A 19,829-nucleotide genomic window follows, 5' to 3' on the forward strand; every position below is an offset into this window, starting at 1 on the left:
TTATAATTTATTTTTTCATTTAACATGAATATTTGACTATCTTATAAAATAAAAAGAGTTTTAATAATGAAATTGACTAATGATTTACAACTTTTGGACCAGTCTTCGTAAGTTGTAACCATTGATTATCCTGGTGAAGGGTGGGGGGGTGTGTGGCCAAAAATGTCTAATGATAGATATTTTCATATCCACGTCTACCAGTATACATTTAAAAATGGTATTAACTTTCAAAATATTGGATCAAAGTTGTTATCAGTCCGTAATTTTCTAATTAGATATTTTTTTTTATTTTGTAAACTAGTTAAAAATAAAGTTGACACACATATAGAGAATATGGGATGCATTAAAAAAGTAATTAATAATTGTTAAATTGGGGAATAAATAAAACTAAAAAATAACAAACAACTTTTTCGAATCATAATGAATTTTTTATGAAAAATCATGTGTCTAAAGTTAAAAGGATCACCTTGTTTATAATAGGTAAGGTAGCAAAGGCAGTATCTTCGCCTTAGCTTTAGTGAGATATAATGCGCAACATTTTACAACGTTTGAAGTAATTTGAATATATTTGGAAAAATGAGATCTAGCATACTAATAAAGAAACGGGTTATAAACTAACGCTCGGCTTCTTCAAATATTTCATATATATTTAGGATAAGTTCAATCGTTGTTAAAAAGTTTAATCGATTAATTGTAAATGAAGCAATTATAAAAACAATTGAATATTAAAATAGCAGTTAAAAAATAACAGACTTCAACAAAATAAAAGAATTTATTATTTAATTGAGTATATTTATAGACTTGTATCTTTACAAGTCATGGTAATTTTCTGATAAGAATGAGGCAAATTAACTTCATTGTTATAATTGCTAATAATTTATCTTAAGTTCTAAAAAGAGTCAATTAAGATAAATCATCGATATGAAAAATATTTAATTCTTTTTAATATGCGTTTTTGGAATACGAGTATGTGAATTTTAAATAATTAATCACACATCTTACGTTAAATGATTTGTACCTAAGTTACCTTGAATCATTTAAACATTTTTTTGAAAATTAATAGCTATTTTGATATTCTATATTTCTTTACGAGTGTTTCATTTACATTAAATTGGTAAATCAACAAAGGAAAATTTAGTTTTTGTTCGGTAAACAAATTTCTATTTAGTTAGTGAAAAAACAATTAGCAATACAATGCTTGAATTTTCTTCTAACCAAAATCAGTCAATTATTTCTATCAGGGCTAAACTGAATGTACGATTAAAATAACGATAATTTTGCTCGCCTCAGGAACAATAATTATATAGGTCTATAGATATATTTGTGAATCTTGTGTTGATCACCTTGAAAGTACGTCATTCCTTGCATGATGAACTTTACCTTGATCGATCTTATTTTTAATACCTTCAACTTACACTTACTACTCGGGTAATATTTGTATTTTATTTTCAAAGTTACTAAAATAACTTTAATATTGGATTGAGTGTATTATTTTTCAGTTGATATATCTATCGTTTCATATATAAAAAATTGTTTTGTTGTTATATTTATAATTCTCATTTATTATACCATATTTAACGTTGTCTCTTAGAAACTATACTTGTAGTAAAGAGGACGTAGAACTTACAAAACCTGGTGCAATGAAATCAAATCATCAGTACTTACGGACAGAGTTACTATGCGTTCCTGACAAAGTGAAGTAGACCTACTAATTATGTTACATTCTGAGTTGGATTGGGTTTGGTCGAAAAAAAAATGATTAACTGAAATAAATTACATGTATCGTTTGATAACTTTCAACCTATATCAAATTAAAGCTGTTTAAATATATTTTATGATTACCAAAATAAAAACATTCCGAGAATTTTTAAACTGGTGAATTGCGAACAATTTTTGATTTTTTAAGGGGTAAAATATACCAATTTTAATGTTTTTAAACATAAAATTATACATAATTTTTAACGAAATAATGCCTATAGTACATGTGTATAAGAAACACAATCATTATTCCAGTAAATATCATTCTCTATCTAAAATTTTTCACTAAGATTTCATGCATCTTTGTATCGAAACATATTTTGATAACTATGATAATCATTGTTAGCTATCAATATACAAGTGTCTCAATGTATGACAACAAAGCTCACAACTTATGATCTAATAAATTTGGATACTACCTCACGAATTAAATTTTCTTGTAATGAAATTCGTAATTTTTATTTTTTTTCATGATAGTATAGTTAAATTTAAATCTCTTACTCTGTAATATTGATATATTTTAATGATTACTGTATTTTTTTTGTATAATACTTTTTTTTTTTTGATTTTGCTTATAATTGAAAATTGATTTAGCACTAAGACGGCGACTGAATGATCCACAGCGCCACACCACTTTCCTATTATTAAGAATTAATAACTTCTGAAATACAAGTCTAAAAGTTGTTATCGACCAATCATTTTCTTAGACGGATCATTTTCTAGTTTGTAATTTGGTTCAACATATATGTTTTTATTAAAATACTTAATTTCAGAAAATTAAAGGGGGAAAAGGGGTTTGTAGGAACGATTTTTTTTAAATTATAAAACGTAGAATACTATTAATTTTCGAATAGAAAAAATAATATTATACAATTTTTGTGTTTTTTTTTTTAGAAATTATGGGAGCCTTAGTGAAATAATTACCCTACAGAACTCTTGAATTATCAAATATTAATTACTTTTCAGCATCATTCCTTATAATTTATAGTGGTCTCAATATTATATTTTTTAATGCCAACATACATATTTAACTAGCTTATAAAATAGGAAATTAACTAATTTAAAAAATGACAGTTCACTTTTTAAATAACTTATGGACCAGTATTTCATAGGTAATGACAATTTTTAAATATAGACTGAGGGTGACGCATCGCTATGACTATGTATATCATTTTACATTTTTCGTAAGCACTTCTCTGCTCATGTATAAAAACGACGTTAATAAAATCCGTTATACTAATCAAATAGCAAAACCAGCTATTTCCTTCACTAAATAATTTCCTATTTTATAAAAACTAATTAAATGTGCATTTTTCAATTAAAAAAAATAAATGNTCCAACCAGCTATTTCCTTCACTAAATAATTTCCTATTTTATAAAAACTAATTAAATGTGCATTTTTCAATTAAAAAAAATAAATGTTGAAACTTCTATAGGTTATAATGGATGATGTTAAAAGTAATTAATATCTAATAAATCAAAAAATATATAAACCAAACTAAAAAAAAACAAATTGTTTATTTAATATTATATTTATTTTGAGTGGTTTATGATAAATAAATCACTCTGTATATACAGCAGAAATATAACAGTAGTATAATATTATTGTGAGATGAGAAAAAAAGTAATTGATACAAAAAAATTATAATGAATCTGTATGCATAAAAATACATAGTTAATACTATAGGTATTAAAAATTAAGAATATTACTAGAACATGGAGCTGTTAAAGTCACAGTTGATGTTGAGTTAACCTTTAGGACTTCCGGTAGTTGTTCAACTTATGCTGTAAGTTTTATTAACACTATAATAGGATTTAAATATATGCCTTGCTTAAGAAAATTTGGTTTGAAAATAACACAAGGAAAAAATATATACCATCATTTTAAATTAGAAAATTTTTATTTTTTGACAATTTCCAATAAATATTTTTCACCAATAAGGTCTTATGTTGAATATATATTTTCATATAACTAAATTTCAGCTATTTTCATACTGTTAGATGAATAAATACATCCCCGTTTGCACAATAAAAACGTTATTTGTGGTAGTGTATACTTTCTGACACGAAATCACAAAAAAAACCCATTTGACAAATGCAGCTGCGAGTACAACAAAATAACACACAGTGGTGTCGAAAAGAATACTTTAAAAAGATTCCGTAATACAACGACTGAAGAAAAAGGTCAGGGGATTTTATGTACATTTAGTAATATAATAGACGAAGAACAGCTGCTTCTGCTGTTGCTATTGCAACATCACTACTTAGATTGATGAATTCCAAAACCACCACCCACCCTAACAACACAAAACCGGTTAGAGAGTGCCGTTTTTGAAAATCTCAGAAAATATATATAGAGGGTGTATGCACAGTCCCATTTAGTTAACCTTAAAACGTTACCAAGTATAATATTTGATATGAATACTGCCAAAAAAACATTGTTGTTTCTTCGATTTTTTTCTTTTTACTTTGATACCAAGCTGAGAAGGAATTCGTTGTTTGGCACCACATTTAATAAAATAGTTTGTTAATGTACAATACTGAAAGCCGAAAAAAATAATTGTATGTTGAAATGCCGTATTTTTAAATTTATCGTTTCTAAGATTCAACTGATTCTAAGGCATTGGAAGTGTCAAATAAAAACAAAACCTTAAACTTGATATATATATATATATATATATATATATATATATGCATAATTAAATTTGGGCAGACCTAATGCATCTTAAATACCCCTTAAATTAATATTCTAAATTGTGTTAAGTAGATATTTTCGCTTATTATATTAATGAGTATCTGCAAGTATTATATTATTTACCAATTCTTTGAATAATAAAAAACATCATTTTATGTGTAGTTATAGTTGACATTGAAAGATTTTATATCCCTCCTTCACTAGGAGGTTAACAAAAAACCACGCCCCGTTACGTCCGTCAGCGCATACAAAACGAATGTCTTACCTATATGTTTCCTATACATTTTTTATTCGTTAAATATTTCAATAATCATTCTAGTGGTTTTACAAGGCTACCGTATAAATATTTTATCTTTCAACATGCTATTAATCCACGAAAAATTACAATATAAACGATAAATAAGTCCATAAATTAAAACGGAACATTTAGATTAGTAAAAGATACTATAACCACAAAAGTATTTAATAAATTATTTTTGAACTAAAAAAATTATCCAGCGAGTTTCACAACTCAAAAACCATATTTGCAATAGCTGTAGTCGCGGCCGTGTGAATGCGAGCGTCCTCGATAAATTGACATCATTTTACCATAAGCAACCAACCTATGTAAGAAATAGGTTAACTCTATTATATATATTATTGCATTTATTAGTTAGGATATTGACGTAAGATGAAGTAAATTCTAATTTTTAACTTACAAATTATTCATGTACATAATACTTAAATAAAATCTATATGTATATTATATTTAATAAAATGTAATTATAAATGGTTACTTTATGAAAATGCGAAATTCTGTAATAATATCTTCATTGATTTATTACAAATACACTAATTAAAAACAGAGTTTTATGTTTATTACTCGGATAACCTTATAAGTAATGCAAAAGTTTTCATATATTTTGTTACCTAAATATTCGAGATATCTAGCCAGAACATCGACAGGTTATACTTTTTTAGTTTTTATAACATGTTTAAAACAAATACGTTTAATAAAAATAATATGTTTTATCTTGCATTATAACAATGTATACTCAGAGAACAATTTGATTAGATTTATGTACACTAACTCAAATAATTTAACTTATCCCAGTTATCATTAAGAAATAGTATAGCTCATGGTGACAACGGAGTTCTAAGATGATAATACATTAAATTAATGATTGAGACTCACACCAAACCAAGTTGATAGTCGTTTATGTAAAAAAATCTGCAAACCGATAACAAATTGTGGTTTTTTGGTACAGTGGATAGAGAGTAAAGTAGGTTCCTTTGTCACGAATCATAACAAAGCCACGTTGCCATGTTATGCCGCACAGCAACACTAACAACGGCAAACCACTTTCACGATAGCAAATAATGTCTATCGGACACTAGTTACGTTATTTATCAAGATTTTATATTCAAAGAGAAAATAACAATAATAATTACAATAATTAACAAAATTTTAACACTTACTAATATTAAAATATCTTACAGAATCTGTTATTTTAATGTATTTAATCAACATAGACATAAAAAAATGTATTTTACCTTAAAATTTAATGATAAAAAAATCATTTTGCGAATTTTTAATCTAAAAACTATTTTTTGGAGATAGAGAGAACTTTTTATTGTCAAATAATTAATCTCTCTAAAAATATAAAAAATTATGTACAGAGTGATTCCCTTACCATCAACCACTTAATTAATCGAAAGTGACCAACTAGATTGGCAAAATATATTAGGGAGCGATTTAATATTTTTTTAAGTCTTATATTTTTTAATGATGAGTAAAAGGTCATAAACGTAGCAGTCTCCTCATGGTTTTTAGGCTAAAAATTACCCTTAGAAATAGTTTTTTTACATTACTATTTACATCATAGTTCCTAAAAATATTATACGAGGTAATTGGTTTATCATAAACCATTCAAAATTTTTTTTCAAAATACAATATTGAACAAAATTTTTTTTTACTTTCTTCAGTAACATATTCAGTAAATTTTTATGAAAAATTAAGTATAGTAATCTTAAGCGTTAACACATACTGAGTATATGTTTAGCATTGATAATGGTAACATTGTTCCCGAAATACTTATCCCCGATTTTTTAGTAATTTTAGTCGCTTTTGAGTTAAATATTTTTTAATTTAAAAATAATACTTTAAATAATTTTTTTAGAAAACAAAAACCGTTGTACGTTTTTTACTAAATCATAAAAAGAAGTTTTCTACTATCATTCACAACTCTCCTGCTCGATGACATTCATATTCGTCATGTGATGTGACTTCATCACCATTAAAAGTTTGTTGAGACAAGTTGAATGTATATATTTGCCAGGATAGTACGTTGAAATAATTTTAAAAGTATTTATCAAAAATCGTTTTTATTTTATCAAGTAAAGGCGGCAAACACGTTCTAAAATTCAAAAGATGGTGGCTAAAATTTTATAAAAAAAATTACATATTCTGATAAAACATTCGATAAAGGAATCTCTAATGATAATAGAGAAACTTTTAAAGTTTCTTCATATATACAATATTTAGGGGATAATTTGTATGTTTATACAAAGCGATTTTGATGATTATATTTTAATAAGTTTGCGTTTTAATAAGAGAAGGCGTTTTCACAGGCTCCCCCTTATTCAATCATACTACAAGTACTACTTAATGGTAGTACTTCATGTAATTGTTTCATAACATACATCATTTTTATTAGCTTGTTTAAGACTAGAAGTGTTATTTCAAATTATACTAGAATAGGGCAAACTTTTGACCACCATATAATTTCACAAAGCCACTTGTTTTACTTGCAATTTATATTCCATAATAAAATAGTTCTATTTTAAAAGTTATTGGAGAAAAAATTTTTTTTTTTTTATCGAATAATATTTTATTTTCACGACTAAAATTTGGATTTTCACTATGTTTCATAGATTACATTTAAATAACTCGGTTGGGTTAAGCTTAGAATAAATGTAGGCCAACCGACCCCGATATGTACTAAACATTTAGACTGAGGCAAAAGCCCCAGCTGTCCCCCCTCCCCATATGACATTCTTATTTAAGAACATTGAAATATCCATTTCATATTAGAATACATTATATTATATATACTATTATATAGACATATTGCACATTAAAAAAAAAATTAGCTTTAGTCTGACCTCGACAGTTTTCACTTTTAGCCAAAAATAATTTCTAGTAAATTCTTAAAAAATATCATTTTTAAATTAATTTCCGTTCAAGATGAATTGAGATAGGAATAGAAAAAAAATAATAACATTTATATATATATATATATATAAATAATCATAATAAGATTTATAGTTAATAACAAGTGACCGCTATGATTAGAGAAATAGGAAAGAACTAAGGGGAGCTGCTAATTTTAGTTTTCTCATCCTAAATGTCTAGTGATAAAAATAACATAATACACACCTCACCTTCAGTTTACATTTTAAAATATTAATAAATTCCAAAGTACTAGTTTAAAAGTTGTTATTGACCAGTCATTTTCTTAATTAATTTTTTTTTATTTTATAAGCTAGTTAGATATATTGTCAATAATAAAAAAATTGACACTTTTTTAAGATACAATAAATATATATATATAACTAATAAATAAATTTCTTAGCATAATTATTATTTTAAAGAGAATTGAGTGTTAAAACTTTCACTCAGTATATAGGTATCCAATGAGGATCTGTAAAATTAATTTACTATTCTTATGGTGATTTGTCAAAACCTTGTAGGACAAGCATTGACCATAGCTAGTACATTGGAATGGCACAAAAAATATCTTATTTTCTGATGACATGATTAGTAACATGAAAATTTAATTTGGACAATATGTTAAATCATTTACTAATTTGAAAATAAAACAAAAATAAAATTTTATTCTCTATTTCAAGTGATCCAAGATTCAAGTAGGGGTGCAGAGGACTATAAGAGACTATAAGACTCATGTTCAATGCCTCTCTCAAGATATACTAACTCAATGACTTAATCAGTTCTATTTTTCCAACTGCATACGGAGACTACACATCACACTTTTAATCAAATACTAATCGTACACATGAGAAATATAACTTTTTAAGTGCTGTTTAAATTTCTACAGCTTCGACTAATGAAGCCTTACATTGGCGATGCTGTATTCTGGATTTTTATGTAATGCTCATGAAATGGTGAGAATGCATCAAAAAGCATCCTTATGGAAATATTATAGTTAACGCGTGCGATACACTATGGAAAAATAATTTAAATCTTCCTGAAACAGCTCAGCATCTTTGGGGGTACCAACAATACGAAACAACTTAAGATCGTCTGAATATAGCAACATAGAGGAGTTAGAGAGTTGAAATTTTTTAATACACAAGTTGAATAACTATAGTGTAAAGTAAGCTATGTAATATTAGAGTATGAGTCAAGAATACATGGCAAATTCGGTAACTTTATATTCAATTAATATTTTACAAAAATAATACAACGTATCATATTTTTAATTAAGACAAATTTACGAAAAATGTAAATAAAATATATTTATTTTATAAGGTCGATTTTAAGAAAAAATTTGGTAAAAAGTATCTTATTAATGTATAGTAGTAATTCATCTGTAGTATTATGAAAATTTAAATTTTTGTGTTTTTTTTTTTTACAACATCTAGTATTGAAATATGAATTGAGAAAAGGACAGAAGAAAACGAAATCATTTCACGCTAAATACTAGTCATGAGTGTATAACTTTTTCCATAAAAATTATCTATGCTTGAACGAGCGCCTGTAATTAAACATGAAAATTCGAGCAGTAGTACTACCTATTTTATAAAATCTTTGGTGTTAATTATTTATTGTCAATGTTAACTTAGAAAACGCGAAATTATGAAAATATCTTTAGTTGTTGTAGTTGAATAAATATTGATAACATCAAATTAACTAAAACTAGTTGTGAATTTGTTTAAAATATAATGATATTAAAATGTTAATAATAAATGTATTTTGTTTTTAGTAATATTTTATACTATTCATATTCGTCATGTGATGTGACTTCATCACCATTAAAAGTTTGTTGAGACAAGTTGAATGTATATATTTGCCAGGATAGTACGTTGAAATAATTTTAAAAGTATTTATCAAAAATCGTTTTTATTTTATCAAGTAAAGGCGGCAAACACGTTCTAAAATTCAAAATATGGTGGCTATATCAAATTAAAGCTCTTGAAGTGTACTACATTATAAAAATTATCCTAACTATTATTATTGTACTACGAGAAATCGTTTTTCAGAGTAACAATATAAATAGTAATAAAGTAATAAATTACTTTATTTTCAATTAAACAAATAATTTAACAAGTATTTAATATTTTAGTGAATTTTTAAAACATAGACATTGTGAAATTATAAATATATAAATTATAGCGAAATTTAACAGTACCAAATCGAAACGTTTTTATGATGATGATAATTATGATAATAATCATAGTCAAATATCATGTACACTTGTCCCAACTATGTAGCCACCCCATTGTGCTAGGGTTTTAATATTAAGTTTGGAAGATATTTCTTACAAACATTTATAATTTATTTCCGCCGGTTGGAGGTAAATACTTATCAAGCATTACTTGTGCTTGAATGAATTGTAGAATATAAAGCAATAGTTGACAACAATTGTTGATGTTATAGTTTGGTTGGTCGTTTTAATTTATTTTTAATCCAAGTATTATCTGTAATAAATTAGTCTCGGGAAGAAAATCTATAATTTTATTTAATAGTACTTTCTACTTTTTATACTATGTTATGTATCCATATTGTGTTAGAGTTATGTACAATTATTTGTTATTTAATAAATAAACATAAATATTATTTTGCTTATAATATTATATGCGATTCGCCTAACTTAGTCGGTAACGCGTCGTGCTTCGGTGCGTTACTACCACAGTTCGATTCAGTTGCGTTAGGCTATTCAGGTTTTCCCGTTCTTTCTGACAAAAGCTTTTAGAGAAGACGTTGAATGATTAAAAATAATCAAATAAATAAAAGAAAAAATTTTGCATTTACCAATTTTTTGTGTGTTCATCAGTGAATTAAATAAAAAAAAATAATTTTTCATTTTTTTTATTATTAAAAATAAATATTAAAATATATCGCCATGCGCAACGAATAAAGTAGTAACTAAACAAAATGCAGAGATAATGAGGTATTTGGATTTATGTTTTACTTTTCTTGTAATAACTTTCATCAAAATATCGAATCGGAATTCAACTACTTGGAATATCGATAAACATATCAGAGAATAAATTTTATTTTTTGTCATGTGAAAAATAAGAAAAAGTGAGTTACTGCCTTATTCTTTGTCCTTATCGATATATTTTTAATATAGAATGCAAAAATTGCTCTAAAAAAATTACAGTGGAATTTCAATTATATTATATATTTATTAGAGTTGTCAGTAAGATCCGTTCTGTATACCTAAAATACATTTTCAAGGAGTTTAGTGTCTCGGAAATGGTCCAAACAAATTTTTTTTAATGTATAGTCTCAAACCCTGATTATTACTATATTATTTACTTAAAATTTGGATACTATATGATTTAGAATAACTTTTGAAATTACCTTAATTTTTCTTCGAGTGTAGAAAAATTTAGCAAGAAATTTTTAAAAAGTTACGGTTTTGTTTTGATTTCCAACGCATTCGAAAACTTATGGTCTAAATTTTATTAATTTTATGTAAATAATCAAAATATATTGCATATACTATAAGAAATATTTATCTATTAAAAAGTAAAAATTTAACATTATAAACCAATAACAATATGATACAGCAATTCATTCACATTAATGCTCTAAAATCATTAAATTTGTCATAAACCTTATTGCAAAAACACTGGCTGATTAACTATTTAAAAAAAAGAAATAAGTTCTTCAATAATATAACATATTATTCAAAATAAAATATTATATTTTTACCTTGTTTGAGAAATACGTAGTATTAAATGGGCTACTAAATTGGTGTAACCAACTAAACTAAATAGGTTATATTAAATATCGTAATTACATAAAAGGTTTGACGATAGAGATATATTATATCACGAAAAATATTTCTGTAAAAAATACTGCATTGTTCAAAAACTGTATTCACAAACCTTAATAATTATGTTGCTATTACGAAAATGCTAAGGTTCTATCGCACATGTGTCTGTTTACTCATGGGCGATGAGAAAAAAATGAAGACGAAATTGAATTGTAATAATTAATTGTAGTCAAAGTCAGATTTGCAATCATTAGAATTTAGTTTGAAATAACACTACTACAGAGGATTCATAAAATAATATACGAAATGTTATATACATAAATGTATATAATCCAGTAATTAAAATTATTTTTCAATTTAAATAATTTTTCAATATGCATAAAAAAGTAAAAATCTCAATTCATAGACAAATTTTTATGGTTACCCACTATGAAAAATAACGATTTTAAAAAATACTGAATTTCCTACTCCTATTTGTCAAAATTAACTGAATTGCGTAAAAAAACTAGACATTATTTTTGAAGTTTAAGGGAAACTCTCACAAACATACTCTGACAAATTTAACATCTAGGTCTATTGTAACATTAACTGAATGAAATCGACATTATTGATATTAGAATGGTACAAAGAAAACACAGTATGACACTCTTAAAATTTAACTCTAATGGAAAAATTACTTGATGTAAAATAACCGTCTATGTTATGAAAGGATCCTAATCGTAAACAAAAACCGAATGTGTTTAAATGATTCTGGAAAAAGTTTTTACAATTAGCAAATAATAATATTTAGACATAATTGTCAAGTATGGTTAATTACAAATTAATAATACAGCATTCTATCACTTCCGTTTAAGTAATAACNTAATCGTAAACAAAAACCGAATGTGTTTAAATGATTCTGGAAAAAGTTTTTACAATTAGCAAATAAATAATATTTAGACATAATTGTCAAGTATGGTTAATTACAAATTAATAATACAGCATTCTATCACTTCCGTTTAAGTAATAACCCTGTTTTTATAAGTAATTAGGGAAAAATACACCGTAATCACACAGGCTAAAATCTACTTTTTAACGAATTAGAAATTCATGTAAGAATGGCATATTTTTAAAATGTATTTAGTAGTAAAACTCGCAACGATTCCTAATTCAATAATATTCACTAAACCTTCGCCTTTTTATAGTTAATCCTATTATACATTATAAGAACTTTGGTTTTAAAACTCAAATAAAGCTCATATATCATAGGTGTTATTTAACTTTTATTAATTATGCATATTTGTGAATTAGGTCACGCCACAAAACTCGTATCACATCCCTTCCTATCGCAAGGAACTTCGTTTCTAAAAATAAAATGTTTGTACAAATTAAAATTGTATCTCAATTAATTAGATTATACAAATTTTTCATAACATAATTTTGAGCGATAGCGAAATATTAACTTATTAATATTAACTATTTGTGGGTATCGTTCTGAATATGTTTAGAAGTAAACATAAATATGATTGGTAAGAAGTTCGTAAATGATATTTTACGCAGATTTATTTGGATTAATAGATACCCAACCGATTATGTGCGTATTACATCAATTATGTGTATACAACTACAGTCTTCATGGTCACCGGTCGCCAAAAGAAATTTTTCTTTATTATCACGCATCAAAGCGGCTAGTTTACCGTTACACATCTAATTAGATTACACTTATACTTAAAAGTATCGTAAGATTTTTAAAACATAACTGGTTTAGGAGGTATATTATTAAATTAAATATAACTCAAAAATCTTTCTTTTCCATTTCGTTGAACATTCATACACCACAAAGCAAAAAACATTGTTTTTCATCAAATACGCGATAAAAAAACTAAGCTCAATTTTTAAAAATAAATTAAGAGGTCTGTATCATAACTTAAATTATAAAAACCCAACATGAATGAAATTCCAAAATAGCGGATCTCAGTATAATAACTCATGAAGACAAATTTTTGGACGTAGTCAGAGATGAGTGTGAAAAGTTGTCAATCATATCTTAGAAAACTTTTCACGAGACACTTCTGCGATTTTAAAAGTTTTAATTGTTTTAAACCTTATACCGTAACTCTAGTAACTATATCTATAGTAACTCTAATATTAAAGCATATATGTTTTAATTCGTTCGATATTAGAGTGCGATAGTATTTTATGGGATACATAAAAGTAAACTATTATTATTATATAATCTTTTTATGTGGAACAAGATCTATGTAATGTTTGCATAATATGCTATACGATAATAATAATAATAATAATAATAATGGAATACATTTCAATCCGGACTAGTAGTCACAATAGAGAATATATGAAATAAATAATGCCTAACTTATAAGGGTAAATGTTCCAACATAAAGTTACAAGATATGGATCTCTTCATATACACAACCTAATTATGTATAATTAGACAAAAGAAATAAGTTTAATCTAGTTTTTTGTGCATATTTGTTGACACTCAAGATATATTAAAATATAGTATACATCAATATAAAAAGTCAAGTTTATAAGAATAACTGTTTCAACTTAGAGTTGAAATATATACTCTCTTTTTTCATCTACAAACCTTAGCTGATCGTCGAATATACTTCGATTTAAAATTTAATTACGATCTTCTAAATTATTTCTCATATCAATTATGAAAATAGGACTAAATGTACCATGTGTTAATTTAAGCAATCATGTTTTATTTTCTGTTAACCATCACAATCATAACTATAACTACCATTAGCCAATAAACGGATTGTTAAGTACATGTAATGACTGTAACTTGTGTTTTTTTTTATCATAATTTAGATACTATTAAATTATGATAATTTAATAGTTTAATTTATTGTTTACAGAATAAAAAAATTCAAATTAAATCATCGTCGTACAGTGGGGATATGGTATTGTTGGCACAAGTAAAGATATCTGACAGTGATTAAAATCACTATCATAAGAAACGTTTCGATATAAATCTATACATAGTGTTTTATTTTAAGAAATTGGTGGATTATTCCAAAAGCAGCATCAACACTTATTGCCTTAAATGTATTTTAATTAGTAGTTCTTTCATATATAAGTGTAATATATAAATAAATACTTAGTAATTGATATTTTTAATTATAGTAATAAATCATAGTATGAAATTGATATTAAATAATTTAATATAGTAAATTTTATGGAGAAATTATAAAAATTATAAAGTAGTTGTATAATTCAATACTTTTATGGAAAAAGTCTATAAAAATTAAATTGCTTGATGCAAAACTTTTCAGATAATAATTTAAAATAGTGAGATCTAAACTGGTCTACAATCAATTTTAATGAGTAACTAAAATATACTGTTTCAAAACCAATTTTTGCACTGATTTCAAACACAGCAATTAAATTAGTTTTGTTACCTCTATTTTTTTTTAATTATTACTTATTAGTAAAACCGAATATTTACATATAAAAAAAAATCTAAGACACATCAGTGGACAAAACAATAGGCGAAACTAAGTTTAGAATGTTTATGAATATAAATATATTATAGATTATAACTACAATATAAATATGACATAATTATACGAGATATAGTTCTGAATATTTCAATTGAATTTCAAAATAGTATTTTTTGTTAATTTTAAGCTTTAATTTAATAGATTTTAAAAGTTCGGAGAACTCCCGGAACATTTTAAAAAGTTAAATTGAAAAATGTTTATATTCGTATGTTATATAAAATATTTGTATGTTTTTAACGTTTCTGTATAAAGGGAAATGGTTCGTCTTAAAAAAAATTATGTTGAATGAAAGAGGTATATATAAAGTATTTAAAAATAAATTAAGTTAACCAATACATTTTTTAAATAGTTATAGCAATTTAAAATTAATAAAATAAAATATAATACCGAAAATTTAAACACAAAAAAAAGTAGCAACAGACACAAAAAACATACACATCATAGTAAAATGATTTATCAGTTTAGTAACAATTATATCAATTTTTTTGGTATTAAATTGCAGTTCTGATATATTTCTGGCTAGCTAGAATTTTTAGCCAACTTAACCCAATCCGATCTTGAAATTTCGGGAACTTTTTTACTTCTGAACATGTAAATTAATTTTTTCAGATAGATATTAAATTTCATTATTTTAAAAGTTAATATTTTTTAATTTTGGAATACTTATATTGTTTCAGTTCTTAAAATTAATTTTCAAGAAAAATTCAATTTTGAAAACAGTTAATTAATTAAGTGTAGGTTTTTAGGACATCATTTTTCTAGGCCTTTTTATAACTATTTATAATTTATTTTCTTTGATTACTTTTATTTGAAAGCGATATATTAATTAATATCAATTTACTTAAATAGATATTAAATTATCATTATTTATTTAAGAAAAAAGATTTATCAATAATAATATTCATTCTACATATAATTAAAACTATGATTGAGCGAGCCATTCTCATTGAACTAATACTGATTTTCTACTCTCAAGAATTTTAATAACAAAATTCCAAATAACATTTGAAAAAAACATTAACCAATTTGATGTTAGACTTCATTATCTAATTTTTTTTTTAAGATAAAAATAATATTTTACATTATCAGATAAAACAGAAAAAACATAGAATTATTTTATAATTATAAATTAAATTAACATAAGATCTAATATCTTAAAAACAGACTATTGAATTCCTCTATATTATTTAATTGCTTCATTGCTACACCAAAATATTTTAAACGACAAGAAAGCTTTTCTGAGAAGAGTGTTGATCAAAATTGTCTAAAAATTGTTATATAAAATGCTTTTTAGGTTTGTGAAGATATTATTAACACACTCAAAAATGTTAGCTTTTATAAATAATTTTATCAAATTTCAAATTAATAAGTATGATTAATTAATCATACTGGTCCCAAACATTTTTTTAATTACATATATTTCTTTATTTATCAGCTATAAATTATTTTTTAGAATCATCCCTCATAACAAATTGAGTTGTCAACTTAATTTATTAAAATGATACAAACCTATTTAATTAACTTACAAAATAGATAATTATATAATTAAGAAAATGACTATTCAATAAAAACTTGCGGACCATTATTTCAAAACTTATTTAAAATTTTAAGTATTGACTGAAGGTGAGAAGTGGGTGCTCTTCTGTCTGTATTGTTCGGCTCGTCTAGGTGTAAAAATTATAATGACATCTAAAGTACAGATCCAAAAATTGTTATTTTCTTAATTAGATAATTTTCTATTTTATTAGTTAATAAAATATTTACGCTACCATTAAAAGTAAAGTTAACACCCTACAAGTTGTAAGGAGTGATCCTAAAGAGTAATTATCAACTGATCAAATAATAATAATCAAAAATTATTTTTCCAATATTGTATTTTGCAAGTAATCGGGTGATTAAACCGATCAATGTGTACAGTGAGTCAGGTAAATATTCGGACATTGTCTGGGAAAAATAATCTACCAGTTGTATTGCCATTACATTACAGACCTTTAAGTATGGTTTAATTACTCATTATAAATCAATATTTATTAACTGAATATATAGCAATCTTAATAAAGCTATTTATATTTATTTTAATGATCGTTGCTAATAAATGTTCAGCCATCCCTTAATGAGCAGTATTCAAACTTATGTTAAATTATTTGTAATAGGTATGAATAAATAACGGCAAAATTATGATTATGAAAAAAAATTCCTGTACTTAAAAAAAATACTAGTAGATAAACCTGTGAGTAGATAACATTTTATAATACTTCGTTTATAACTGACGAAAACGGACTAAAGATTACAATTTTACATAATGATAAAAATACTATTAATAAGACAATGAGCAATTCTGATGAGTTCTTGCACGACTGTGAATCTGCTCACGTATATTTTTGTGCATTTCACTGTTTTATGCTTCCCTTTCTTCCAACAAGCAACAAACTGGATTAGTTTAGACGATTATCGTCGTTGCTTTCGTTCTACTCCACCACGAAACACAACACTTTTACCCAGCAAACCATCGACACTAACTGAGATGATAATCTCGGCTGCGATAATAATAATGCTCAGTGTTAAACCCATAAATATAACTATGTGCGTAAAGTCGTCAGACTCTATCGGATTGCACGAACCAGTGCACCAGAAAGGCTTTCAAAAAACAGCTCAAAATTAATAAAACAATCTAACTCGTAACATTTTTTAAAAAGTGTAAAATATTTAGAACTTTACTGTACGCCATAGATTAGATTAAATTATTTTTTTATATCAATGAGAATGATAATTTTGCCTGTGTTGACTGAGTTATAATCGGGCAACTTTTGTTAAGTTTACATTCGAGTGCATAATTTCAATTTTTAAATACGCTTAAACATCGCATGGCCTACAACGTNGTTTAAATACGCTTAAACATCGCATTGCCTACAACGTACTTAGAAGTGGGTGAGGTGATAATAGGAGGGAATCACCAAGGCCACAGTTGTAAAAAATGTTAACACAGAATTTTAGGTACACAAATGTATACCACAAGAACTGTTAATGAAGCGCCTGTTTATATTATGAGAAGTACTCACCTTCTTCTTCTTGAAGGAATGAATCCAAAAGGTAACCGAAAACCACCGGTCGAATTAGAAATAGTAGGCACAGCAGCGACATTGGGGAGATGATTGGGATGCTGAAAAGTGGGTAATAAAGCAGCCTGAAGGTTAGTTCGGGCGGTAATTTCACATCCACCACCGACGGTAGTGTAAAGTGGCGGAGGCAGATGCGAGTTGAGCAGTAGGTCCGGCAGCCTGTCTGAATGATCGACTGGTACAATCATAGTACCATGTGTGAAAGACTGTGCTGGCACAGGCAGATGGACGCGCCGCTGTTGTTGACGACGTTCCCGTCGCTCACGACGTCGCTGTTCTCTGTAGACAGATGAACAGGCCGTCTCGTCCGTCTGTGCCTCAGTTGAAGCGTACGTTCGTTCAGCTGCATGAGTTGACGGTTTAATGTCGGACACCAACGAATGATTCGGTGTTGTATCTAACGTAGAAACTCCGCCGTGCATTGTGTTGCTATCGCTCGAATTATTCATCACGATACGTACTCGACCGACATTTTTGCGGTTCACGTTCTCGTAATAGTCTTCGTTTTCGACGTTATCGCAACACCAACGATCACTATCACAAACACTCACACCAACACCAACGCTACCAGGACCGATAGCAGTACGTGACGGCACTGAAACTAACGACGAACGGCGATCACTCAACAACAGTGTTTGGATCGACTGCGAGTGCGCAGCAGCAATCGAGTCCTGTTTTCGGCGATGAAGGCGCGGCAATAGCGATCCAAGCGGTGGTAATCCACAACCAGTTGAGTCAACCGATAAAATAGAATCTGGGTCATCCATGGAACACCAGCAAGATATCGTACCATCTTCAATGCCTTCCAACAGATAGCACACTGATGACGAACACAAGTCTTCCGACCTGAAATATAATATAAATTATGAGTCTATACAGACATTTAAACATTTTTAAATACTTAAAACGTGCATTTCTAATTTTCCAATTTCAATTTTTTTTTTAAATTAAAAAATATGAAAGAGAAAAACTAACTACGGTGTAAAAAAATTATTATATTTCAACGGGTTACGGAGATTGCCACGAACAGATAATGCTCCGACTATCATATACTCCCACATTGTAAAAAAATCATCCGAGTACATTTATTCCGACAACAATTACTGCGAATACCTGGTTTCTAAAATGTTTGATTTTGGTACGATGACAGTTACTCCGAGTAGGATAATTAATTGAATGTTTCGAATAAAATTTACTCCGAATATCGTTTAATAAAATTATCATATTTTGGAGTAGATTAATATCGTAGCAATATAAATAATTAACATAAAATAGTGTTATAATTGTTTACAGTCTACTATCAATTAATTTTTACAATAAAGATCGTCGAAGTGTATCTGACTTTTAGGTTATTGTAGGTATTTTAGGGTAAGGAAGAGGGCTTTAAGCTAAATCAAACTTATATAATTGGCGTGAGCCCTTAAAATTCTTATTTTTTGGAGAGATAAGAAGAGAGATTTCAATTTTCGGACTTTAATTCTTTTTTGCCTCTCCTTATTAACGCCTATTATTAACACCTCTGACATTTTATTAGTGATCGTGTTCTTGTTTATTGATTTGTAAAAAATTAGGGGTACGTGTCACTGATAATAGGATTCGGCATTAAACAGATGTTTTGTAATGGTCTTCGGTATTCTATTCTCTAAAACTGTCATTCCAATTAGTCTTGCATAAAATCAAACAAAAATATATGACTTAGTATTATTTCATTGTGTAAAGGTGGACAAGTCAACGAAAT

At 26.7% G+C, this 19,829-nt stretch overlaps 1 protein-coding gene across 1 annotated transcript in view; it reads right to left on the reverse strand.

The window, feature by feature from the left end:
- The window catches only part of LOC126894865 (uncharacterized), a 71,396-nt gene that overhangs the window by 7,435 nt on the left and 44,132 nt on the right, over positions 1-19,829 (reverse strand). Inside the window, exon 3 of the mRNA XM_050666168.1 lies at positions 18,032-18,937. Coding sequence (XP_050522125.1) covers positions 18,032-18,937 — 906 coding nt within the window. The remainder of the gene's footprint in view (positions 1-18,031; positions 18,938-19,829) is intronic.

Source organism: Daktulosphaira vitifoliae, unplaced genomic scaffold, assembly GCF_025091365.1.
Source record: "Daktulosphaira vitifoliae isolate Bord-2020 unplaced genomic scaffold, ASM2509136v1 Scaffold_1, whole genome shotgun sequence".
Classification (NCBI taxonomy): Eukaryota; Metazoa; Arthropoda; class Insecta; order Hemiptera; family Phylloxeridae; genus Daktulosphaira; species Daktulosphaira vitifoliae.